Source organism: Mesoplodon bidens (assembly GCF_964165515.1).
Source record: "Mesoplodon bidens genome assembly, chromosome: 3".
Lineage (NCBI taxonomy): Eukaryota > Metazoa > Chordata > Mammalia > Artiodactyla > Ziphiidae > Mesoplodon > Mesoplodon bidens.
Window position 1 is genome coordinate 64,524,940 of NC_138178.1, and position 26,246 is coordinate 64,551,185.

The window sequence follows — 26,246 nt, forward strand, 5'->3', positions numbered from 1 at the left end:
AAGCACAGGCAGGAACAATCCATGCCTTTACTGACTATGGGGGCCATAGATGTGTCTTTCCCCTCAGTGGCTGGGTGTCTGCCCCCATCAGACCCCAACCAGGCTCGTGCAGAGGGCCCTTCTCATGTCTCTGGCCCCTTCATGAGGCAGGCAGGATAGACAGTGCAGTCCCAATTTGTAGATGGGGAAACTGAGGTCTCGTCATGCACTCGCTCATTCCCTGGACTCACCCTGGACTACCAGCCAATCTGAGGCTCTTCTGGGGCATCCTATGACCCTGGGTTGTTTCCTCGTCCACTGGGAAGGCAGACTAATGTCCACCACAAGGGGAGAATTATCAGCAAGATGTTTAACTTTGCTTCTCTTTATTCTTCAGTTCCCAGAGCTAACTAACGGCTTAAGGAAAGCCTGCTAGCCTTTCTAATGGGGGTCTGGAGCCCACTCTCTAGGGGGACCAGTAAGCTGTGTGGTGAGTGCAGGTGTGTAACAAAGTGAGCGAGGGTCTGAGGCAGCCGCCCTGCCTGCATTAGGGGCCAACCTGCCTGGGGATGGGAGGGCACACACTGTGGGCCTGAGTTTGTTCATGACTCTTCCTACACTTCAGACATTAGCTGTAATTTATCTTTAGCCATGAGATGTGCAGGTACCCCCTCCACCCCAACACACACCTCCTGCGTGTTAACTAAATGTGAAGCTGTCCCTGCCAAGTTCAAGAGTGGAGAGAGAGCTGGGCACTGGTGGAATGAATGGTGATGAGTTCCACCTCTCCACTTCTGCTTGGGCTGCCTCTGGGGAGAGAGACAGTGAGAAGGAGTGGGCCTCGGGCTCAGCCCCCCGCTCCACCCCATTCTCCCCACCCCACTGTGTGCCCTGGGACCCTCCCTGCCCTGCTTCCTAGGCTGGGATGTATGGAGTCTTTGCAAGCTGGCTGGCCAGGGCTCCCCCCTCCCAGACCCCTCAGCCCCCTGAGTCAGGGAGTGGATGGGTGGTCTTCTCTACCCGGCTCTCTTTGGGGGAGGAAGGAGGCTCCCAGACAAGCCAGTTGCGGGGGTGTGCATATGGGAGGAGTGTCTGGGTGTGCAGAGGCGGGGGTCCACAAGTCTGTGAGTCACTGAAATTTCCTGAGGGCACACCAGACCTCTCTTCCCACTCGCCTGATGAGCCACCACGACAATGCAGGTATTTATGGCTGGTTTTCGCACCCCAGCAGGTGGTGTGAGCACACTGCATCTGAGTGTATGAGCCCATGTTTTGATTCAGGGTGGGGGGCCCCCATTATTTGGGGCCTTCCAGATCCTTCCACCTCAGGCTGCCAGCCTGAGCCACATCATTTGCCCCACAGAGAAGTTTCCATTTGGGGTTCCTCCTTCCACCCCCAAACCTCTGTGACTATCACCAGGGCCAGACCTGGCTGTTAGTCCTGGCTCCACTGACTAGGACAAGTCACCTCACTTTTCTGAGCCTCAGTTTTCTCATCTGTGAAATGGGCACAGCAACGCCCTCTGCACATGTTGCTTGAAGGGAGTGAGGGAACCAGCCCAACGCTGTGTCCATCAGCTTCAGGGGTGACCAGTGAGAAGTCAGCCAGGGCTCAGCCTGCCCCTGGCTCAGCCCTGCTTTGGGACCCATTTCCTGTCATCTCAGGGGCACATGTGCTAGGTTCTTCCTTGCCCTCCTGGTATCACTCATACTTCTATCAGTGCCAACCTCATTCCCCAGGTTATAGAAATGCCACAAGTAGGTGGTAGGCCCAGAAGGAGCAGGTAGATATTCAGGTCTGCCCTTGGGACTCCTGGAACCAAGGTACCTCCCTCACCCACCTGCCCTCCAGGCTCTGGTCAGCCAGTTGCGGGAGGTGGGCTTCTAGGACAACATGGGCAGAGAAGGGATAGAGAGGGCAGGCATGGTCCAGGTAGAGACCATAGTTGCTGCTCCTCTCCACACAGCTGGAAGCCCTGAATGAGGGCTTGGGTTTTCTGTCTGTGGACTGATGGAGCTAAGAGAATGGGGGAGATGCAGAAAAGTCCTGCTCAGGACACCTAACCCTGACACACACAACAGCAATGACACATCACGTTTAACAGTGATACACACAGAACAGATATGCAATACAACACCATTATCATAAAAAACCATAACACAAAAAACTGGATACACACACAAAGCAGACATCCCTGCACCAACTAGACTCATGATCACAACAGTGCACCCTCTTGAGGGCTGACCATGTGCTGGGTCCTGTTCCCGGGGACCTGAATAGATTATGTCATTTAATCCTCACGACTCTTTGGAACAGGTTAAGGGACTTGCCTAAGTGCTCTGCCCAGAGGGTTCCATGTTCCAGAACGTTCTCTCACTCATTACACTCACCCATTTCCCTGTTTGCAGATATATCATCCCCCTGCCCAGTCCCATACTAGAGGGAGAAAGGATAAGAGGGCAAAAATCCCAGGCGTCCTGCCTGGGGGTGGCACCAGACTCTCAGGATGGATGCCCTGGTTTCCTACATCCCTACCTGAGATTTTCCTCTGGCTTGCTGCCTCTGGGCCAGAGCTGTGGCTCCTCTCAAGGTAGAAGCCCTAAACCATTGAGCTTGGGGTGGGCCCTCCTGGGATGGGCCCTCCCTGACACCGGGGCTACGCCTGGTGGGACGGCACACCCAAGAATGGCAGGAAAGGAGGTGCAGGCCCACGTAGCCAGAAGAGGCTTGAGGAAGCGCCACAGACCTGAGGCTCCTGGGCTTTCCTCCCTGTGTGCCCACCCTCCACATTCCCCCATGAGCCTCTCTTTCCCTCTGTGTAGCCTGACTATTGCTGATGGTCAACAGTCCTTATCAAGGTCTGACCTAGCTAAGGGAGGAGAGAAGGTCCTTCTCACCTTTGAGGGTTGCCTCAGCCCCCAGTCCTACCAGGGCCCTGTGTTTCCCCTGACCCCCTGGACAGCCCTGCTTTCCCACCTGGTCCAGCCCAGGCAGCCTTCCTGCTCTCCACTCCTCAGCTCCCAGCACCATCCAGGGGGCCTGGTCAGATCCACTTGTCACTGGCCCCGGGGTCTGGCCTGCCTTTCTTTCCCCTGACACTTTGAGAGAAGGAGGGTAAGCCAGAGAGATGGAGGGAGGGACAGACCCTCAAGGGGTCAAGGAGGGGCTGATGCTGATCTCGGGGCCATGAGGGTCTGTGGGCTGACCTGAGCAGCCCACAGTACACACCAGCCAGTGACCACATCGCTGCACTGTCTACATGCTCCCCCAGTTTAGTTTGGTGCAGACTTTGCAACCAGACAGATATGTTCCAGCTCCTCCCACATCTGACTTATGATCTTGGGCAAAAGATGTCCCCTCTCAGGTTGGAGGTGGGGGGAGATGTCCTTAGGTCTCAGGTGAGCACCCAGCCCCAAGAGCCGTCCCTCCAAAATGCCTCCATCCCTCTCTGACCAGGCCACCTGGCTGTCACTGCAGGCACCTACCCCAGCTGCCCCCACCCCGCCGGGCAGGTGATAGATAGGCAGGTGCTGAGGGCTGGGAGTCCTTAGGCAGGAAGGACGCTCCTGGGAATGCCACACCACAGTGGCTGTCAGAGTGCGCTCATCCCAACAGTCACAGCACAGTGCCCAGCGCCCAGCGTGACAGTGTGAGTCTCCCACTTCCTCCCAGGGCTGAGTCCAACAGGTGTGGGGAGAGGCAGGAGGCCCCAGCTTCAGGCGTCGGCACTGACTTGCTGTGTGACCTGGGGCAGCGATGATGCCTCTCTGCGCATCTGCAGAACGGGCTGCAGTGGGACAGACCAAGCCTGTACAAGATAAGATAAGGGGTGCAGAGAGGACCCCTGGAGGAGAGGCCCAGCCCGAAGCATAGCTGATAAAAACTCTCAGGATTCCCTTCTTTCCTCGAAGAAGGAAACCACTGACAGACGAACGCTCTCCTGCGGGTATTTCAGGATTGGGGAGAGGAACCCATCTGTTGCCCGAAGCCAAGCCCAGATGTCGCCCCCTTCTGCTCCCTGTGTGGCCTCAGGCAGGTTATGGAGGGCGATCTGGCTGCCTCTCCAGGGCACCTTCCCTAGTCCCCTCCTCTTGTCTTGTGTGGCCCTTGGCAGCTGAGCACACCATGGGCACCCAAGTGCCCCAATCAGGCTGCCTGGCTGCACCTCCTGAGAGAAAGCATCTTAGAGACTACAGACCCCCAGCCTGAGAGACAGCGAAGTTCAAGCTCTTCATCAAGGAGCCAAAATGCTAGCATTCCCAACCATCACTTCTACACCTCCCCACTCCCCGAGACCTCTCTCTGTTGGCAGCTCTAGCTCTAGAGCACCCCCTCCATCTTCTTCCCCTGTTCCCCTGGGGTGAGGGTGCCCTGTGTGAGGTGGAGACTGGGGTGGGCCAAGACCTGGCAGCTGGACACCTTCCCCCGCCTCGGCTGCCTCCCCCTCCTCCTAATGTCCCAGACTCAGGCTTAAATGAAGCGTAAACAGAGCCTGGCAGAGGGAAGCCTCATTAGGCCTGATCTAATTAGAAGCCCCCTGTGAGATTGGGGGTGGATGTGGGAGGTAGAGGAGTGTCCTATGCACAAGGGCTTATGTGCACTCAGAGTATCACATACATATGCTCCTAGGACCCCCTCCACAATCCTCCATGATAGGCATGGCTATACCCAGGTAACATGAATGGAAAGTGGCTCAGAGGGTGGGTGACTTACCCAAGGTCACACAGCTGGCAGGTGGCTTTCCTGTGATGTGCACCCTGTGTGTCTAGCCTCAGCATCCAGTTTTTCCCAGCACCCAGTTGGCCTAAGCACATCAGACTGGGCAGGCCTCAGAGTTTTCCCGGCTCCTCTGTCCTCTGTGACAGGTTTGTCCAGCCCCTGCTTGCACGCTGCAGTGACGGGGACCTCATGGCCCATTTTGGGCTCTATGTCTGTGGACCTCCTCTCTCTCCCAGCACCACCGGACTCCATAGTGGGTCAGGATGTTGGAGGGGGGCAGGGAGGGGGGCAGCCAGTCTCTCAGCCTCTCTCCACACCCACCCTCATGCATCTCCCTCTGCAATCAGGGAGGGTGTGGGGGGACCCCACGCAAGGCCAAGCAGCAGGCTGCCCCTTCGTTAGTCTTAGCTAACAAGCTGTTTATGGGTGCCACGTGACATCTGCTTTCTTCTTTATAACTTCAATAATTTATGGGTATATTAGTGGCCAGGCGGCTGCCCTGGGTCCCAGCCAGACTGGACGGGGAGATGTAGCCGGGTGCCTCGGCCAATATTTACTCTTTCCCACCATCAGTTAGTACGGAGCGTTCCTTCATTTTTGCACATAATTACACATGCCATTATGGTTCGAACTCCCCTGCTCTTAAGCCTTCTGGAGAGGGGCCCTGCCTGCCCAACAGGGCTGAGCTGGCGTGGGAACCCAGCTGGTTAGAGAACCCAGCAGGCAGACACTCTCCCTACTTGGGAGAGAGACGGTGGCGGCCTCAGCCCCACACCCGCTTCTCAGCTGAGTTGGAACCATCTTGGTCATTGCTGGCCTTCCCTGGGGTCTGCTGTCTCTCCCCACCGTCCCAGGGCCTTTGCACTTGCTGTTCTCTTTGCTTGGAGTACCATCCCCCACCTTCCGTCTTCTGGTTGACTCCTACTCACCCTTTGGATTTCAGCTCAGCCATCACCAGCTCCTGGTTGTCTATCCTGCCTGCCCAGTGCCTGCTCTGTGTGTGCACGAGCCCCCATGTTTCCCTTGCCTCAACCTAGATCACGATGCGCTGAGTCTTGTGCATGAGACCATGGGCTCTTTGGGGCACAGAGAAAGCTGTAGTGAATGTTTGTTGAGGGTATGAATGGGAGAAGGGATGGATGAATGCCTCCACCTGCTTCACCATTAATAAGCTCACTGAAGCACCTCCCCCTCCCCCTCCTCCAGGAAACCTGACCTGATTGCTCCAGCCACACACATCTTTCTCTCCTCCCAACTCCTCCAGACCTTCCTGGTCTGGGCTGGGATCCCCAGAGGGCAACAAGGCCTGGATCCTCCATCTCTGCCCCTAGCAGCAAACAGAGGGCAGGTCAGGGTGGAGGGAGGACAAATCCTGACAATCTCAGCTCTGCTGTGCCACCTGGGGAAGTTGCTCACCCTCCCTGGTTTTGTTTCCTCATTGGTTATGTGGGGATAATAACAGTTCCTACTTACTGGGTTGTGGTTGAGGCTTACATGAGATAATTTAGAAAAAGCACCTAATACAGGCCCAGCATGTTGTAGGTGCTCAAGCAATATTCCTTCACCTCAACTATTGTCTGTGAACTGAGTCAATGCAAAATTGAACTGAGGGCTTCCCTGGTGGCACAGTGGTTGAGAGTCCGCCTGCCGATGCAGGGGACACGGGTTCGTGCCCTGGTCCGAGAAGATCCCACATGCCGCAGAGCGGCTAGACCCGTGAGCCATGGCCTCTGAGCCTGCGTGTCTGGAGCCTGTGCTCCGCAACGGGAGAGGCCACAACAGTGAGAGGCCTGCATACCGCAAAAAAAAAAAAAAAAAATTGAACTGAACTGCATTGTGTTGAATTTAACCATCTTATTCACACCTTCTCTTGTCCACACCTCCTTGATTTTAGTCTCCCCTACTATGTAGCTGGCCCCAGGCTTGGCTTATGGGGGGCCTCTGCAAATATTCCAGATTGATTAATGAAGACTTTCCCAGCATCTCAGTCCACACCTAGGAAGGGGGAAGGGGAAAGGGGGGAGGGCAACAAGTCTCTCCCATGCTACAGAAGAATAGACCGAGACCAGGGTGTAATGTGGCCTCCCCCAAGTTAGCAATAAAGTGAGAAACCAAGCCCTGGCCTCCCACTGCACTCCAGGAAAATCTCCCTGGAGATCCTGTGCCTCAGTTTCCCCCTCTGTAAGAAGAGAGAATAATAGAATGGACCCCATGGGGTTGTTGAAAGTATTAAATGAGTGACTTAAAACCACTGTGCATGCTCATGGTAAACACTCTGGAGTATGGGGTTCAGGATAAGTCCAACTCTACCACCTTCCCTCCCTCTGTCCCCAGAGGTGACACTCCCCTGGAATCGGAGTTGATCATTCTCATGCATGTTTGTATGCTTTTCTTATATATGTAGATGTCCATACATAATTTATAGGATTTGGGGCTTATTTTTAAACCTTATATAAATGGTACCATCTTTGGTTTTTTTCCTCAACTTTGTGTTTGTGAGAGAACCCACACTGACATGTGTGGCTCCAGCTTGTCCATTTTCATTGCTGCGTAGTATTCCACTGCATGGTTATACCACATTCTGTTCATGCCTTCTCCCCATGATGGACATTTAGGGCATTTCTAGTTTTTCACGAATACAAACACTACCCCTGGGAACATTCCTGTGCTTGTCTTCTGTGGACGTGTTTCTCCAGGGTGTATACCCAGGAGGGTATTGTTGGGTCATAGAGTGTGCATCTCCTCAACTTTACCAGATAACCACCTAGTTGCTGTGTCATTCCTCACCCTGACAGGCAACAGGCACTTTTCCTGCATTATCTCAATGCCCCCAGCCATACTGGGAGGAAGGAATTTTTATGCCCATTTTACAGATGAAGCATGTATTAGTTATCTATTGCTGCATAACAAATCATCCCAAAACATAGTGGCTTAAAACAACAAATATTTATTATCTCACAGTTTCTGTAGGTCAGGAATCTGGGTGAGCCTTAGTTGGGTGCCTCTGGCTCAGGGTGTCTCACAAGGATACAATCAAGACGTCCACCAGAGCATCAGTCATCTCACAGCTGGACTTGGGGAGGCTCTACTTTCATGCTTGCTTGCGTGGCTATTGGCAGGTCTCAGGCCCCTGTGGAGTGTTGGTTAGAGACATCAGTTCCTTTCCATTCAGGCTTCTCAACAGGACAGCTAATAACATGGCAGCTGGCCTCTGTCATAGTGAATAAGCAAGTGATGGAGAGAGGGTGCCCAAGATGGAAGCCACAGTCTTTTTTTGTAACCTAATCTCATGAGTGATATCCCATCACTTCTGCCATATTCTGTTCACTAGAATTGGGTCAATTAGTCCAGACCACAATCAAGGGGAGGAGATTACACAAGGGGGGTAAATACCAGAAGGCAGGGATCATTTGTGGCCATCTTAGGGGCTGCCTATCATAGGCAGCTGAGGCTCAGAGAGGCGAAGTGGCTTGCCCAGTGTCATGCAGTGGTTAGAGACAAAGCCAGGACTGGAACTCAAGATTGCTTGGCTCTAGGGCTAGACATCTTCCAAGCTGCCTTGCTGCCTTTGGCTCAAGTTAATAACAGGTTCTGACTTGATAAACAAGTCTCCTGCACAGCAGAACTCAAGACAAGTGCTTAATAAATGGATTTGTTAATAGTGCTGTCTGTTTACACACATTAGCTCAAATTCCCCCTGACATGATCCGTGGGGACAGCCGAGCCCAGACTCTTGGGAGAAGTCGCTCTGCCAAGCCTGGAGTCTAGATTCCCAAGGAGCCAGGGAGTATCCCTTTATACAAACTACTTTTTACATTTGCTTTTTTGTTTTTGCTCTCAATTTAATCATTTGGATATTGTGTGTGTGTGTGCACGTGTGTGCGTGTTTAATGGAGTGCATGCTTCCCTGTGTTCTTAAGGAGAGCTAACTTCAAGGTCAGGAACATCAGTTATTCCCCTGGAGGGACTTCAGGGTGGGCAGGGCAGACGAGCCCCTTCACTGACTGGCCCCAGACAAATTTCCTGCTTCTCAGCCATTATGGATGCAGCAACCAGGCACCAAGCTCAGCACACTGAGTAGGGCCCAGCCCCAGGACCTCATCTCTCTGCAGGCTTCTGCCTTGGGTCCTCCAGGAGCCTTTTGGCCTCCCCCAATTCTCAGTGCAATTCCAAGTAGTGGAGGCTGCTACCTACATTGTTTCTAGATAAGTGAACATCACTGATGCTGGAACATTTCCAGTGGAGGCGTGGGTGATCGAGGCCCCCAAGATGAGGGGAGGTGAGAACTGGGGATTCAAGAGTATCCCTGCCCCTCACCTCCATGCCCTGGTTCCCTTCTCCAGAGGAGCCCATTGGTCCTTCTTGATGAATGGATTTCAGTTGAGTTTAATTTGCACACATCAGACTCTCTGGAATCTGGACTTCGGGCTCTCTGAGGAAACTGGAGGAGACACAAGAACAATCCCTGCCTTCAGGGTGTTCCTGATGCTTAGAGAATGAAGAACTTGGTCCAGGCTTCTCCTGATGGGAATGCTGAAAGGGAGCTTAGGGTAGACCCCTGTCTTTACGGAGGAGGGGCTGCAGGGTCAGAGGGCAGAGAGCAACCATAACAGTAAGTATAATAACCATAAAAATACCTACATTTGTCAAGCACCTACTGGGTGCCAGGCCCAGCATCAAGTACTAGATATACATTTTGGTCCTTCGTATCCACAGTTTCCACATCCACAGATTCAGAGGGCCGACTTTAAGGGACTTGAGCATCTGTGCATTTTGGTATCTGTGGGGGGTCCTGGAGGGATGACTGTACATTGTCATGAGATCCTCACACCAGCCCCATGAAATGCGTTCTACTGATATTCCCATCTTACAGAGGAGGAAACTGAGGCTTAGAGAGGTGCCCAAGGATGCAAAGGCCAGCTCAAGAGCAGGAGACTGAGCTGCTTCGAGCAGGCTTCTGGAGGGAGGGGGCCACATAGTGCCCTGCATTGGAAGGGGAGTGGGTGAAAGGATTCAAGGAAGTGGGTCTAGGGTCTTAAAGCTGTTAATGATAAATAAGACATGGCTGCAGTGGGGGCTGCCAGGGAAGAGGATGCCCCAAGGAAGTGAGGGTGGGCTCTTCACACCCCTGCCCTTAGAGTCTTGGCCTCAGCCTGTACCCACGGTGGGTGTCCCTCCATGTCAACCAGCACATCTCCACGTCCAGCTGGGCCAGCCACTGTGCAGATAGGTCCCCTTCAGCTGACCCCCAGTGCCCCCACCCTGTGCCAGCTGCCCCATGCAGGATGTGGCAGACCAAGAGCTAGGGTGCACCTGGACAAATGACCTTGAGTAAGTCCTTTCCCTTTTAGGTACCTCAGCCAGACCCTCTGTAACATGCCTAGGTGGGACCCTGAAGTCCCTGAGTCCCTTGTGGCTCTTAGGGAAGGACTTTAGAGGGAGCAGGAAGGCCTTAAGCCTGTTCACAGCTCCAGGCCTACCTCCTAGAGGGGACTTTCCTGCCAGCCCCCTCAGGTGTCCCCCCATCCCTTGCCCCCTCCATAGCTGCACCAGCACGGGGCTCTGACCTATGGATTTTCTGCCACTTCCTGATCCACTTCACTCCAGCCTGAGTCTTTAGGACTTCATTATACCGGCAGCCTCAGCAACCCCAACATGGAGGGCTGTGAGAGCTATGCAGGGCTTCTTCAGTGGCTCCCAGAGGCTATAGGACCCCCAGCTTCTGGGCTTCAGCCTTCTAGGGACTCAGGGTCTTTCAAGGAGCCCCCTCTTGCGGCTTCATCCTATTCTCCCCATAGAACCCTGAACTTAGAGAACCCCAGGCCAACCCCTTATTGTGTAACTGAGGAAACTTTCACCCAAGGCGGGGCAGTGACTCCCCCCAACATGACACAGCAAATTAATGAGTGCTCAGAATCAAATGTGTGGCATAAAGTGGGACATAGGTTCCACCTGCCCCACAGAGACCTCCAGCTGGATGCCAGCTCCAACCCACTTCCCCAACCCTGCTCCATGCCCAGTGCCACTTGCCCAGCCCCCACCTGCCTCCCTGGCTCCTGGTCTCCGTTTTTCTTGCTAATTAGAGGTCTCAGCAATGACTCCACTGTCCCAGCCATTTTAGAGCTGTCATTAATTTCAAGTGCTTTCAGAAATAATCATCACTGTAAAACCCTGAGAGCTGCTGGGATGCAAGCAGGCAGGACCAGCACAAAGCAGGCATGCATGCAGGCCTGTGTGTGCCACCCATTCCTTCCTGTGCCACAGGGGACTAGGCCCTGCCTCCTCAGTCTCCCACAGTGGGGGAGAGCAGGGCTTGTGCTCTGATATCAGACACACACAGAGCTTCAAAGCCCAGGTCTACCTCTTTCACAGAGTAAACTTGGGCAAGTCACCAGCCCTCCCAGAGCCTCAGTTTTTTCATCTGTACAATGGGGATAGCAATCTCAATCTTGAAGTGGGATGAAGTATGTAAAGTATAGCTTAGACCCTGGCTTACAGTAGGAGCCAAATAAATGTTGGAGGGTCCTGCCCCTCCTCCACAGTCCCCTGACAAACCCATTCCCAGCTTCTCTGCTTTGCTGTGAGCATTCAGGCTGTAGCAGACTGACTCCTTGCAGCCACCAATTCCTGCTTTACTGGGACTTGCTGAGTTTTCACCCTGAAGCCGGGAACATGCTGTCTCAGGCCTGCTCTTGGGAGCTCCTAGTCTGAGGACAGAGAGGGAGGAGACTGGGCCCTTGCCTCTAAGGGCATTTCAGCCTGAGGAGGAGAGACAGGAATAGATGCAAATGGTCTTAGTTTGGTCTTGAAGCACAGGTGGGAACCAGGGAGAGGAAAGGCCGAGCAGGTGGACCAGTAAGGATAAAGGCCTGGAGGTGTGGGTGAACATTCTTCAGCTGAAGCTCCAGGGTTATGATTTCCAGGTTGTGCCAGTGAAATCTTGGACTGGGCCATTCTGATGTTCCACATTCTTCATGGCCCTGGGATCCCTGAGAGGGCTGTGTTGGGGACCGCCCCACCAGACAGGAGTGGAAAGATACCTGTCCCCAGTGACACCCTTCCCCTTTCATGGGGTCCCTGGTGACAAGGCCAGGGACCTGCACTCTCACCAGGCCCAGGCTGGACCCTCAAAAAGGCCTTTTCTCCAAATTCTTCCCTCCCCGAAGCCTTCCCTTCCCCATTGTTTCCATTGGTGAAATAAGACAGGGGATGCTGGGAGGGGTCATTTCTTTTAGAGAAACGGAAGGGGAAATGGCTTGGATACTGTTCACATGGAGAACTAAGACTCTGGGGCAATTCCTCCCAGACACACAGCTCTTTGGTCATCCCTGCTGCCTCCAAGGTGCAGAGGGACAATTGTGGGCCCCAGAAGACCTCACCCCAGGACGCCAACTTCCTCAGCCAGCATCTGGGAGTTGGGGGTGGGAGCAGTGGGCTCTCCCCCATTTCTCCGTCGAGATCACTGAGGCAGGGAGCAGGTGAGTCGGGGGCGGAGATACGCCGTGGCCGTGCAGTGTCTGCGTCAGCCGCCGCACCAGGAATAGCCCCCGCCCCCGCCGCCGCCCCGCAGCGGGTCTGCTCGCCCGCCGGGTGCCTGGCGGAGCCTTTACGCAGGAGCGAGAGAGCGTCTATTCCTGTCTGGCTGGTGGGAGGAGGCGGCGCGGGAGGGCGGGAGCTCACGGGTAACTCACAAACAGCCGGGGTGGGGGAGCTGGGGAGCCTGGGATGGGGGTCCAGGCGGCACAGGGTTGAGGGGCCGGGGAACCGCCTGCGCTGGGCTATTGAAGCGAAGGGGACTCCTGTGTCGCCTTCTCTCTTCCCCTCCCAGCTTTTATAAGTCCCTCTACCAAGCCTGCCCCCTGCTGGAATTGGCCCTGGAAGGCGATTCAAATTCCCTTTCCAGGCTTTACTAGCTGTTTGACCACAGGGAAATCACAGAACCTCTCTGAGCCTGGGGTTCCTTCTCTCTGTCACAGGGGGAGCAACAGTGCCTTCTCCCAGGGTCGCTGGAGGATGAATGTAGAGTGCACAGCACAGCATCCTCACTTACTAGGAGGGGGCTCCAGCTAGGCCTAGGATGAGGATGGACATAGGAGACAGGAGATGGTTCTCCAGGCATGACTGTTCAGAGCTGTGGTGTGGCTGTGAGACTGAGAAGTACCCAAACTCTGTCGAGCTAGAACAGAAGGTCTGTGCAACTCTTTGGGCTGTGTGTGTGGCTGAACAGTGGAGAAGTAAGATGGTGCTGGGGTGGGGGATGGGGGGGGACTGGCGGCCCCACCATGCTAGCCAGGTAACTGCAGTGAATGTCAGACAGGCTCCATGGGGGTCAGGGCACTGGGAGCAGGATTCCCCATTTCTGCCCCAGAGACTGAAAGGCTTTGGGCCAGTCTCCTCCCCCACGTCTGTGCCCCCCAGCCTCAGCTTCCTTTTCTGCCTGCCGGGACCCCTACCCCTAATGTGCTCATGTGATGCACTCCCAACAGTGGAGAAGGGGCGAGCATGTGGGGTGGTGTCAGCGTTGATGGTTATTCTAATCAAACTAGCTTAGTGTTTAAGGGCATCTGGCTTCAAGGAGATGGAAGGGGGTGTACAGTGGAAGGAGGTGAGGTCCCAAGGGTCGTAGCCCACTCTGCAGGCTTTGCCAAGACACCTCCACCAGCCGAATCTCTGTATCTGCAGGTCAAGGGGGATGTGGATCTGAGGACAGGTCCCATTCCCTGGGCCTATCTGAGTATGTGCCTCAACTCAGGATCCCCTGGACCCTTGGGGAGCCGAGTACGGAGGCTCTGCGTTGCCCTCTGCTGGTCTCTGGGTGCAGTGCCCGCGGCCAGAGCTGGCCAGAGCTGGCCAGAGCGGCCTGCTGCCCTCTGTTGGACAGGAAGCCAGGCTGGGCGGGGACCCAAGCTGCAAAAGAGGGCGCAAGACCACGCTTGGGGTAGAGCCGCGGGGCTGGCGCACCTTCTTCGGCGTCCCCCGGAGCTTCCCTCTCTACCTGCCTCGCTCCAAGGCCGCCAGGATGTGGGCCCTCCAGGGATTCGCAGACAATTCCGAGAAGAGGGGACAAGGCGCTTGACCGCGGCTCCAGGCCTCACCCTTCCCACGCCGTCCTCCAAACAACCCTGGTCGGTGGGGAGCCTTGCCGGTTCACGTGCGTGTGTCGGTCCACATGGCAGTGTGCAATGACCCCAGTTAACACGTGTGAACACACGCGCTCACATGTACACGCAAGTGGCCACACGCGAGGGTGGGCACACAGCCCCAGGGAGGACCGCGGACCGGACTCCCCTAGGCCGCGCTGGCCTGGGACTCGGAGGAGCGAGGTCGTGTGCGGGGCTGGAGCTCGGAGGCGCCGGCCCCGGAGCAAGGCTGGCACGCCCCTAGCCCGCGCCCCTTTGTCAGTTTCGCTGCCCCATCCCTGCAGGGCGGTGGTTGGGGCGTTCCTCCCTCTCCGCCCCCTTCGCTGAAAGGAGCCGAGTCCTCCACCTTACTTCCCTCCCACCACCACCTCGGTTTTGCGGCCGCGCCTTCTCCTCCCCCGCCCGGCTCCCGCCGCTAGCTCGCTCGCTCTCTCGCTCCCTCCCTCCTCCCTCCCTGGCTCCCTCCTCGCGCTCCCTCCCCGCGCCGCGGCAGAGCGCGGAGCCCGGGCGGGAGCCGGCGCGGGAGCCGGAGCGGGCGGCCGGCCGGCGACAGCACAGGCGGCGGCGGCGGGTCCCGGTTCCGGCCCCGGCCCCGGAGCGCGCGGAGTCCCCACCCGCGCCGCTCCGGCTCCTCTCCCGACGCGGGGCTCCGAGCAGCATGCGCGGCCGCTGCCCGCCGGCCTCAGCCCTGGCCCCGGCCCCGCTGCGGAGCGCGCCCGGCCTCGACCCCGGCCCCAGTGGCAGAGGCGGCGGCGGCGGCGGCTCCAGGCTGGCCCGGGGCGCAGAACGAGGCTCGTAGAGCCCGCGTCGCTAGTCCTGAGCGCACCCGCCCCTCCGCCCGCCGGGGCCCCGGCCTCCCGCCTCCCCACTCCCCGGCCCTTGCCCCGGCCCCGGCTCCGGCTTGGCTCCGGCTTGGCTCCTGCCCGCGTGGGGCAGACAGGCGGACGGCTAGCCCCGCGAGGGCGCGCGGACTGCCGGGCGGAGGTGTCGGACAAGGAGGAGGAGACGAAGGAGGGGGCTGGGCAGGGGCTGGGCAGGGGCTGGGGCCCTGGCGGGGGAGACATGCGATTGGTGACCGAGCGGAGCGGACGGACAGCGCGCCCGAAATGCAGGTGAGCCCGGCGGCCGCGGCCCAGCCCCGAGTGGGCAGCCCCACGGCGAGCGCCCCTGGGGGCCGCCGTCGGCCCGGGCTGTGCCCACCTTGGGGCTATGGGGCACCCCAGCGTCACCCAGACCCGCTTTGGGTGTCACAGATCTGATCGCCCCCCACCCCAAGCCTCAGAAATGAAGATTTCTTCTTTCCCGTCCCTCCCACCCAACAAATTCCAGGTTGTCTAGCTGGGACCCCCGGAGCTGGGGAGGGGTCACAGTCCTGCTCGTCCTCTGTCCCACCTCCCATTCTGAGCATTGGTCACCTCTCTCCATAGACCCCAGACACCCCCAAGCCGGTGGATGCAGGTCAGGGACCAGGTTTCTCCACAGGCACGGGGCTGGGCGCCACCTGACTCCCTTAACAAGGGGCGGCCCCTTTCCAGCTCCTGCCCAGTGAGGGGGAGGAAAGGGGAAATAGGGGCTAGGAGAGTGGAGGAGAGGGAATTGGGGTGGAGGAGGACCCAGGAACCATTGGGGGGCCTCCCCTTTGTCTTCAACCCTGGCTTCTCACTTCCCCCTGCCCCACTTTTCATTCTGAAGCAGAGCTGGTGGGAGGTAGGAACCGGCTGAGAAGAAGGGGTCTCCTTCTCGACCCCCCACCTCTGCAAGGTGGGCTGTGGGCTTCCTGCTCCCCCAGGCACCTCCAGGTGGATCCCACTTTGAGGAGGGGTGGGGCCAGGCCCAGTGGGCAGTCCCCTCCTGTCTCTTGCCCTGGGTCCCAGCCCAGCTCCATCCAGCTCCTCTTTGTTCTCAGAGGTCCTGGGGTCAGGCTGGGGGAGTTGGGGCACCTGGGAGGATGGCAACAGCTCTGCCCTGGTGGCGTGGGAGTGCAGGAAGCCCTGAGGTGGGGGCAGCACCATCTGGGCAAGCCCCTTTCCTGCCAGCCCAGCCCTCCTCCGTCCTCCTCTGCTCGGCTTGGGCAGCTGGAGGGTGCGCAGCCCAACCTGGCCCACGGCTCGGGCTCCAGCTCTGGCTCTGGCTCAGCCCTGCTGCTCGTTATGCCAATGGCTTCAGCACCGGTGCCTCCCATGCCCAGGGAGCAATGAGCCGGGGCATTGAGGCGGCAGAGAGCCTGGGGCTTCCGCACATCCAGCAAGGAGTGCTGTGAGGGAAGGGAGGGTCGGCTGCTCCCAGACCCTTTGTCCTTGTGTGGGCCAGGGGGGGCTCAGAGTCGTCACACCTCTGGGAAGATGCCAGCACCTGGTCTGCTGGGCCAGCTTGCCTGCCCTTCTTGCTTTCTCCCCATGGCCTGAGGCAGGAGACAGGGGATTAGGTGGCAGAAGGGAGAGGCCAAGAACTCCTTGGAACCCAGATAGGGGCTCCTGGCAGCACCCAGCTGCCCCTCCTGGAGGGAGGCTTAGCAAAGGCGAGGGCGGGCCGCCTGTGGTATTCTCCTTGTCTCTGCCCCTTCTCCCACTCCCTGCCAGTTTATGTGTGAGACGGGCCTTGGGTAGGGCTTGGTCAAGGCTGCAGTGCTCCCCAGTGCCTGGAGTTAGAGTGGGTCCTGAATCCAAGGGGCCAGGTTTGGGGGGATGGGTGGATGCTCAAGACTAAGGTATCATGGCTTGTGGGCTGAGGGCATTGTAGAGACCACTTTACCCCTTGCAGTAGTCTTCTTCCTAGGGATCAGTTCCCCTATCCCCTGCCCTGGAGCACCCATTTTTCCTATACTAGATATTATTTTCTAAAACCCAGAATTCCAGGGGGATATCAAAAAGAAAAGAAAAAAAAGTCTTGTGAGGGTTGGTCAGCATAAAGCCAGACAGGATCCCTGGTACCAGAGATGGCTCATCTGGTACTGCTCTCCACGTGCCACCAAAGCAAATGATGAGAGGATCATGATTGGGTACGGAGGGTGGGAGAAATGCATGCCTGCTGAGAGATGAAGCAGTGCAGTGGTTTGCACAGCGTCCCATGGAGGCATGAGGCAGTGTGTCAGGTGGAGGGTTGAGGAAGTGGGTCCTGTGGGACTAGGGAAGGGCCAGGGAGGGGAGGCTGTAGGTGGTGGTGGTTTCAGAGTGAGAGCCTTGGTTTTGCTGGCTGGGGTCTCTTGGTCTAGCTGTAAGAAGACCTACCCAGAAGGTCTTCTCTTCTCCTGGCCCCTCCTCTAGGAAGCCTCCCTGACTGCTCCACGTCACTGACCCTCCTCCTCCACGCACCTACGGTGCCTGGTTTGCACCTAATATTGTACCAGCCAATTCATTCATGCATTTATTCTACACATCCTGGCCGAGCTGCCTGCTCTGCTCTGGGCTAGGCCCTCCCATGGCCCCCATGGATTGCCTTGAACACCCGGGGCAATCCTGGACCCATCCCCTGGGCTCCCCTGCCTGGCCTTGGGGATAGGAAATATGCTGGGAGGCACCAGGGAGCATCTGATTCTAGTAGCAAAAACTACCTATCTGGAAGGAACACAGTGTCTTCAGCCTGTAATGGATGGACAGAGGTAGGTGGTGTCAAGGATGCCCCAGGCAGGGGTTGGGGAGAGCCAAGGCAGGGTATTCAGTAGCACACACTGGTATTCAGAGAAGGATGGAATTTGCTCCTGGGGGCTGCGGCAGTCAGGGGTCCTCCAGGAAGAGAGAGAGACTGGGTATCTCTTGAGGCAGTAAAAGATTTGGCAGAGACACAGAAAGCAGGATTCCAGAATCAGGGACGGTTTTTTTGTAGAAAGACAGTGGGAAGGCAAGTTCATTTCCAAATGCATTTGAAGGATGCTGACCTTCATTTATGTGTTGAATGAATGAATATCCTTGGGCTCTGTGGACCCAGTAGAGCTATTCTGAAAGCAGTCCCCTCCTCCTGTGTTCAGTTCCTTTAGTGTCATTTTATAGTGAGGTTGTTGAGTGTGGTACCTGGAGCCAGATGCCTGGGTTCAAATCTCAGCTCCACACTGCCTAGCTCTGTGACTGTGGGCAAGTAACTTAATCTTTTGGACCTCAGTCTCCTTATCCGTAAAGTGAGGATAACAGAGGGCCATTATGAAGACTAAGTGTGTTCATGTATGCAAGGCAGTTAGAACAGTGCCTGGTACACAGTAAGCTCTCCAGAACTGCTAGCTACTCAGAGTTTGTATCAGTGATGTGCTCTCAATCTTAGCCTTGTAGGTGGTACAGAGATTTGATTTTATAGCTGAGAAAACTGAGAGCCAGAGAGTTAGAACAACTTGCCCAAAGACCCCAGCTTACAAGCACGGGGCTCAGTCTAGAATGCCTTCTTCCTGAGCTCTGGTCTACGACTCTTGCTCACCGGTCCAGGCATGGCCTGTTATAATTAATGTAGTTAGTATTACTACTACTACGACGACTACTAATATAATGAACACCATGACCCTACTCCCTAACCTGAACACTAGCACTTTAATAACGATATGCATCTTCCCATGTGTTTCTTCTCGCCCCATCCCTTGGCAGCCACTACCCTAAATTATCTATTTAGTATTCTCTTGCCTTTTAAAAATCACATTTTTTTTTTTTTAATTTATTTATTTATTTTTGGCTGTGTTGGGTCTTCGTTTCTGTGCGAGGGCTTTCTCTAGTTGTGGCAAGCGGGGGCCACTCTTCATCGCGGTGCGCGGGCCTCTCACTGTCGCGGCCTCTCTTGTTGAGGAGCACAGGCCCCAGACGCGCAGGCTCAGTAGTTGTGGCTCACGGGCCTAGTTGCTCCGCGGCATGTGGGATTTTCCCAGACCAGGGCTCGAACCCGTGTCCCCCTGCATTAGCAGGCAGATTCTCAACCACTGCGCCACCAGGGAAGCCCAAAAATCACATTTTAATATAGAGAAATTGTTCAGTTTTAGTTAGTTTTGAACTTTATAAAAGGAACATGAAACTGTGCAGTCCTCTGGAATCTGCCTTTTTTCTTCAACACCGTATACCTAAGTTTCATCTATATTGTTACAAATAATGATAAATGTAGTTCATTCATTTTCACTGATGCATAATGTTCTGTTGTTTGAACAAAAACAGTGTATTTATTCTTCTATTAACGGGAATGTGAGTTGTTTCCCTTTTTACTCTTACAAACAGTGCTGCGGTGAACTTTCTTGTCCCTTCCCCTAAGACAACAGGCAGAGCGTCTCTGGGGCACACAGCTAGGAGCGGAATTGCCGTAGGTCATATTCATATTCAACTTTACTAGGAAATGTGCTACAGTGTTTTCCAAATTGGTTGGACCGTTTATGCTTCCCCCAGCAGGAGATGAGTATCCCCATTATTCCCCACCTGCACCTACACTCGGTATGCTCAGACATCTTGACTTTTAATGATTGAATGAGTGTAAAATGATCTTATACTATGGCCTTGATTTGCATATCCGAAATTCACAGTTTCTGGTGTATGAAATGGAGGTTGAGATAGGCAGCAGCAGCCAGTGTGTAATGGGTGCTCACTAAGCAATCATTCCCTTTGCACCTCAGTTTCCTCAGGTGTTGAGGTGCTGCTGTATAAACCCTGGGCAAGTGGGTCAGGGATAGGCAAGAGCAGTCAGGGAGTTCTCCCCAATGAAGTGGGAATGAAGGAGGAGCAAGGAGAGCTTAAGTCCCTGCACACTTAGAGCCAAAGGAATCCTAGTGGCTCTGTGTTCACCCACAGGATGGGCAGGGGTGGTCCTAGCTTGGGAGGTAGAAGGAGACTTTGCTTCATTATTTTAATAATGCACAGGCCCCAGTAAACCCCTGGCACCTGGTGTGGGGCTTGGCCTTGGTGAGTGCTAAGAGTTTGGTGACCTGGGGAATGAACAATGATGAACATATATATGTTCGCTCCTCCTTCATTCCCACCTCCTTGGGGAGTTGTCCCTGATTTCCCTTCCCACTGAGCAAGTGAGGGATGGCTGAGCAAGGTGGCTCCTGGGCATTTGCAAGGCCCTCAAGCCCCTGCCTACCCTCAGGGGCTGAGAAACCTGGTGCTGGCAAGCTAATCTGGAGCGGCTCCCTCTGCCAGCCTGGTGCACCAACAATTGATTCTACACCGCTTTTCCCGCCCAGGCCTGGGCCCCTGGAGCTGGTTAGAGATGAGCGACAGGGCTGGCGGAATAATTATGCCTATTTCATGTGACACCCAAATTGATTGCCTCCAGGGTGACATTACCAGGGCATTGTTCCTTGTCTCCAGCCTCTTATTACGTGTTATTAGGGTGTGTGGTGTGTGTGTGTTTTTCTATTTTTTCCCATTTCAGGGAATTAATCTCTCTCTGCCACCTCCTCTGCTTCCCTCTGCAGAGAACCGGCTCGTGGCTCCAGGAGGGGGTGGGGGCCCGGCCAGCATGCTTCCTCTGTCTGGCCCAGCACAGGGTTGCAGATGCAGTTGGGGGGCTGGCTATGTCAACTCCCTTTACTGGGGTGCAAGATGGGGGTATCTCAGAGCTAAGAGGGGCCGCTGAGGTGTGGACCCACCAGAGGAGTCTTCCTGCAGTGTCCCTGATCCACGGTCTCTGCTTGCATACCTCTCATGACAGCCTGCTCACTCATTATCTACCAAGGTACATCTTCTATCCTGAGCCGTCTGATCTTCCATTTGATTCCTCGTACTGAACTGAATAGGCCTCCTCTATGACTCCGCACATGGGTCTTTGGTTCTACCCTGTGGGCGTGCACTGGGCCCTTTATACCCTCTGCCTTGGGACACACCTTAGAGATTTGCAGAGGTGCCAGGGCCGTCCCAAGTTTGGGCTTCTCGTGAATGCACAGTCAGGTGATGGCATCAGTTGTTCCTGAGCAGAACACACCACCTGTATGTGTCTGACCAGAGGGGTTCATCACCTCTTGATACTGAGCTTAGTATACATACCAGGTTGGAAAAAATGGGCTTTGGCAAGAGGTTGGCCAAGATTCAGTTGAGCAGAGAGGGCTTTGACAGTCAGTGCCAAGAGAAGGGCAAGTGTTTTTATTTATAGTTTGCCTGTCCATGGTATAAATAACTCACTAGACCTTGGTTTGTGATGTACTGGGGGCTTGTTTTTAAGTCTTCTCCCTCTTCTGAGGCAGAAATAATGCAAACCTTCACCTGTCCCTGACCTGGCTGCAGCATGAATGGAGAGGCTATGTTATCCTTGCATGATGTTGGGGAGAGAAGGTGGCTGCCGTCAGGAGTCTGGGCTTCTTCCTAGGCCCTAACCCTGAGATGCTGTGGGACCTTGGACAAGTTGCTGATGCTCTTGGGCCTCCGTTTCCTCACCTGAGTGATGGTCTCTAGGGTTATCATGCCTCTGGAGTTAGACAAGCTCAGTGACCTTTGGCAGGTGAATTAATGGCTTGGAGCCTCAGTTTCCTCATCAGTAAAATGGGGCTAATGGTACTTCCCTCACAGGGTATGTGGCGAGGGTTGGTGGGGTCATTCTGCAAAACATTTAGTTTATGTGCTCCATATAAATTTCTCTTCCCTTCCTTCTCCTTGAATTCTCTGCCCCCAGCCCTATGAGAGCAGTATAGAAGCTGCCATTCCCTTTTCTAAATGAGGAGTTTAGGGCCCCGAGGCATAAAGCCACTTGCCCACGATCATGCAGCTCAGCAGCCCTTGAACTTGAATCAGAGAGAGGCAGTATATAAGAGTGGTCAGGACAACCTGTGGTCTAACTGCCTCAGGACTAATTCCAGCTCTGCTACTTACGGCTGTGTGATTTGGGCCAAGTTGCATCACCTCTCTGTGCCCCAGTTATCTAATCTTTAAAATGAGGATAATAGTACCAACCTAACAGGATTGTTGTGAAGATTAAACAAGTTCATGTTTGAGTTCATATCATGCTAGCTTTGTGACCTTGAGCAAGTTTCAGAACCTCTTTGTGACCTTGAGCAAATTACAGAACCTCCTTGTGCGTCTGTCTTTTCCATCTGCACAATGGGAACAATAACAGGACCTACCTCAACAGGTTGTGGTGAGGTTAAATTAATTTTTATATGTAAAGTACTTAGAATAATGCCGGCACACCAAAAAAATCCTCTGTTAGGGTTTTTCCAATCATCATCATCATCATCATCATCGTCATCATCATCATAGGTCTCTGGCCTTCAAATCCCACTTTAGATCCACGACTCCCCTCAGCTCCCCCATCTTCACCCTGAATTTCTGAGGCTGTGACCTCCCCCCTCTCCCAAGCCCAAGGCTTTTGACCCTCCCAGGTGGGGACTGGCTGGTTTTCAGGCCTCCAAAGTCTGAAATGGGCCAGCCTGAGCTGTTCCCAAGGTAGAGGAGCCTGAGGGCTGGAGCAACTGGGAGAGGGCCCTGGGCGCCCCAGAAAGAGGGGGGCTGAGGGGAGATGAAGCAGGCATGTCTGCTAGACACCTCCCAAGGGGCCCCTGGCCTGGGCGGTGGATGGGGCCAGAGTCCTTCGGGGGCGTCTTCCTGTCCCCGAGGGCCTGGGTTGGCATCTCAAACCTGGAGAGAGATGGGAAGGGAGGTATGGGGGTGCAAGACCATCACTTTCCTTGAGACCTGTCAGGTCACCACATGGGTGCTTGTGCACCCCTCCTCAATTCTGGGACAGCACCAATCCAACTAGGATTGCTGTCTGCTCAGGCAGGCCTACAGCAGACAACAAGGAAGCTTCCCAGAACCAGTGGCTCCCTCCTGCCTCCCCCAGGCCGGCTCCTAGCTTCCCCACTGGCCTCTCACCTCAGAACAACCGTGTGGAAGGGCAGGCAGGGTCCAGAGTGGTCCAGGACTCACACACCCACGTTCACACAGCAGGGTAGGGTGCCCTGGCCAGAGCCCAGTGCCCTTTGCCCACTCAGAAGTAGCCTTCTCTAGGCCTTGCCCCACGCTTGCTCCTCCGCAACGAATCAGCAGCTCCTAGAGGGCAAAGCCTATACACAGAAGCCTTTAAACACTAAGATGCTTTGCCAATTACATTTCATAACTGATCCCACAAATGGCCTGGGGCTGCGAACTGGCTGGAAGGCTGTCAGCTCCTGAGATCAGCTGTGCTCAGTGGGGTAGGCAGTGGGGTGGGCAGGGGCGTCCCTCCCTTAGGTGCAGGGGGCACGGGTGCTTGCCCAGGGCCACACAGGGGCAGCTGCCCTAGCAAACAGGCAGGCAGCCACACTGCGCCCAGTCAGCACCCTCCAGCCCGGCCATGGCTGAGAGGCCAGGTGAGCACCTTTGGGAGAGGACTGAGTTTCCAAGTGCACCTAAGAGATGGGGCTGATGGCAGTGGCCGGGGGTGAGGGTGGGTGCAGGGAGCGGCAGTGGCAGGAGGAGGGACACACACCCACATAGGCCACACATGGCTGCCTGCTCACAAACGTCACACACAGACACCCCGGGGGCCCAGCAACTCTTTGCTAGAACCAAGAGCAAGAGGAAAATAAAGAATTATACACAACAAAGGACATGACCTCAATTTTCTTTCAGGTTGATTTTTCCTCCCCGTTGGGGGGGGATGAAGGAGGAGAAGGGAGAGGGAGAGGGCAGGCAAAGGCAGGCAGACCAGCCCAGGAGGAGGCAGACGGACAGACGGACGCGGCCCAGCTGCCTGCCTGCGGGCCACAGTCGGTCTGGATTTCTCCTGCCAGAGCTCAACCTGGTGCTAACCCCTCCTCCCAGGGTTTCCTTTGCCCCCATACCCCCTCCCCGTGTGCCAGGGGGCAGCCCCTGCCCTTCCCCAGGCTCTCAGCATAGCCCTGCTGGATTAGACTGGCCAGGGAAGACCAAGTTTCCCCCATTAGCAGCTCACACCTTAAGCCATTATCAGCCATTCACACCTCAGCAGGGATTAGCCCGGGAAAGCCAGAATGGAGGATCTTTAAAAGGAGTCCAGGGACCCGGGTCAGGATTTGGGGTACAAGAGAAGCAATTAGGAGCCCCTGGATGCTCTCAAATGTTCCCGGACATGAGTCACCTCCACCCTGCACACCTTTGCCCGCACCGTTCTCTTGGCTAAAATGGCGCCTCTCCCGCCCCTGACTTGGCCGGTGGAAATGTATCTGTAGTTCAGCCTGAGCCCACATGACACCTCCTCCTCCTCCTTGAAGCCTCTGTAAAGAGCTTAGACCTGGAGTCAAGAGCTGTTCTGGGCAGCTGTCCCAGCAGCTGTGTGTCGGGGCTCTCTGCCCCTTGAAGCTGGGCCTGGCGGTGCTGAGCTATAGCAGCCCCAGCCCTGTACGGGGGGCTCTCAATCTGGGGTCCACAGAAGGGGAGGCAGCAGAGGCTCTAACAGAGGGAGGAAGGGAGAGAGGTAAACACACCAGCAGTGCTTGGCAGACGCCACCCGAGATCCAGAGGGACCCCCAGGAGGTGATCCCTTCTTCCTGGGGACTTGCAAAGAGCGGCTTGGGGTAGAAGGCCCTTGAGCTGGATTCTGAAGGCTGAGGGGGGGATCTCCAGGCATGGGGCAGGTGGTCGACCATCGCTGTGGGAGAAAGGCCCCGGGATGGAGTGACCATCGGGGCTTTCTAGACAGGCCTCACTCCACCCCCGCATTACCCTACTTTCAGCCATGTGGCCACAGCTGCCTCTGAACAGGTACTCTTTATTTTTTTTGCGGTACGAGGGCCCCTCACTGATGTGGCCTCTCCCGTTGAGGAGCACAGGCTCCAGACTCGCAGGCTCAGCGGCCATGGCTCACGGGCCCAGCCGCTCCGTGGCATGTGGGATCTTCCCAGACCGGGGCACGAACCCGTGTCCCCCTTATTGGCAGGCAGACTCCCAACCTCTGCGCCACCGGGGAAGCCCTTAACAGGTACTCTTATCACGAACGTGCTTTATCATTTCATGGAATGGATCCAGCTGCTCTGTGCCCTGGAGCTGAAGGCAGAGAAGGGACTTCAGACAGGCAGGAACCTGGGGACAGGGCAAGTCGTGAAGAATCTAGACCTTACCTTGCCTCCAGTCTTTGGTGACACAGCATATGTCCCTTCACCTTTCCGAGTAATCGACCCACCTCAAGGGGTGGTGGCGGGAACAGGATGTGCTAACAGGCCCAGGGCTTTCGACAATCAGTAGGAAAGGGTAGTAGAGTTGGGCGGGGCCCAAGGCAGGCTCTCTGAAGCCCTCAGTCCCCCATCCCAAGTCTGCCCTCCCTCCTCCCTCCTTCCTGCTGCAGGCTCAGTCTTAGGAATGTAGGGTGTCAGGACAAGATGAGATCGTGCATAACAGCCTCATTTCCCAGTGAAGAAGCAGCCTGTCACAGTTGCCCCAGGTCACACAGCCAGGCTGAGAAACCAGGGGGCCCCGGGCCCTGGGGATGGCAGTGGGCACCTCCATGCCAGGGATCTCATGCCTGTGTGTACTGGGGATCCCTGCGGTCCCTGAGGAACACTGAGTGGGAACACCATGAAATATTGATACTGTAAACCAAAAATAACTGAACCTTCCATCCTGTGCTACAGCCGACCCCAAATTAGGTGATATTCTAGCATAGACAGTGGCGGCAGGCAAAGGAGAATGCTACGGTGGGAAAACACTGAAAAAATTCAGTGTGTTCAACATACCATTTTCTGACAGTTGGGGAAAAGCTTTTGTCATTTAGGGGGCAAGTTACCTACATGCAGCTACCTAAGGACTAGTGCCTTCCCTTAGCCCTGGGGGCCTTACCCTAGCACTGCTGCGACACGCCTGCCCCTCCTTTGGCTCTGAATTGGCCTGTGTGTCTGAAAGAAGTCCTGCTCCACGTGTGGTAGCTCTTGAGGCAGGCAGCCTGACCAGGAGCAACGGAGTTCTGCTGTTTCCTAGCTTTGTAGCCTAGGCCTAAAGGCAAAGGAATTTCCTTTTGGAAGCCTCAGCTTTTCTCATCTGTAAAATGGGTAGGAAGTATCTCTGAATGCTGGGTGAGGGTTTCTAAGACAGTGTATATAAAGCCTAAAACCTGGCCTGTAGCAAGTGGTCTGAAGATGCTAGTCCCAGCCCTTCCCTAAGTGCAGGCATCTGGCCAGCTTGTATGGGCCAGGCTGGCTGCGTGGTAGAGGCACGCCTCTGCCCCCAGGGGCCTCCAGATGCTGCCTTAGCAGATAGAATGACCCCTGACCTCCCTTAGGGTTCTCCAAGTCCACCCATGGATGATCCCATGCCCCTTCTGTCTCCACCAGTTATGCTCTTCAACCCTGAGCCCCGAGGGACAGCCCCAATGTGAGGCCCCAACTGGGGATGCCAACCTCAGATCCTTCCAGTCCCAGTAAAACTGCAGTTTGGGGCCTGAGCCCTTTCTCGTCTTCCTTCCTTAAGCAGGTTTGAGGATGCTGACTTTCTAGCTGGGGAAGATCCAGTTTCTGCGTGTGTTCCCTCAGGGACCCTGGAATCAGCCCCTCCCTGCACAGCGGGGGG

The 26,246-nt window shown here is 55.6% G+C and overlaps 1 protein-coding gene across 2 annotated transcripts in view; it reads left to right on the plus strand.

Annotated features, from left to right (window-relative positions):
• LINGO1 (leucine rich repeat and Ig domain containing 1) overlaps positions 1 to 26,246 on the plus strand; it is an 82,896-nt gene that overhangs the window by 50,335 nt on the left and 6,315 nt on the right. The window contains exon 1 of one of the 2 annotated variants that reach the window (XM_081230150.1): positions 14,592 to 14,951. The exons of the other annotated variant lie outside the window; for it this stretch is intronic. Within the exon in view, the coding sequence (XP_081086276.1) occupies positions 14,946 to 14,951 (6 nt within the window). The 5' untranslated portion in view covers positions 14,592 to 14,945. Of the gene's footprint in view, positions 1 to 14,591; positions 14,952 to 26,246 lie in introns of those variants that run through there. 2 annotated transcript variants of the gene reach the window in all.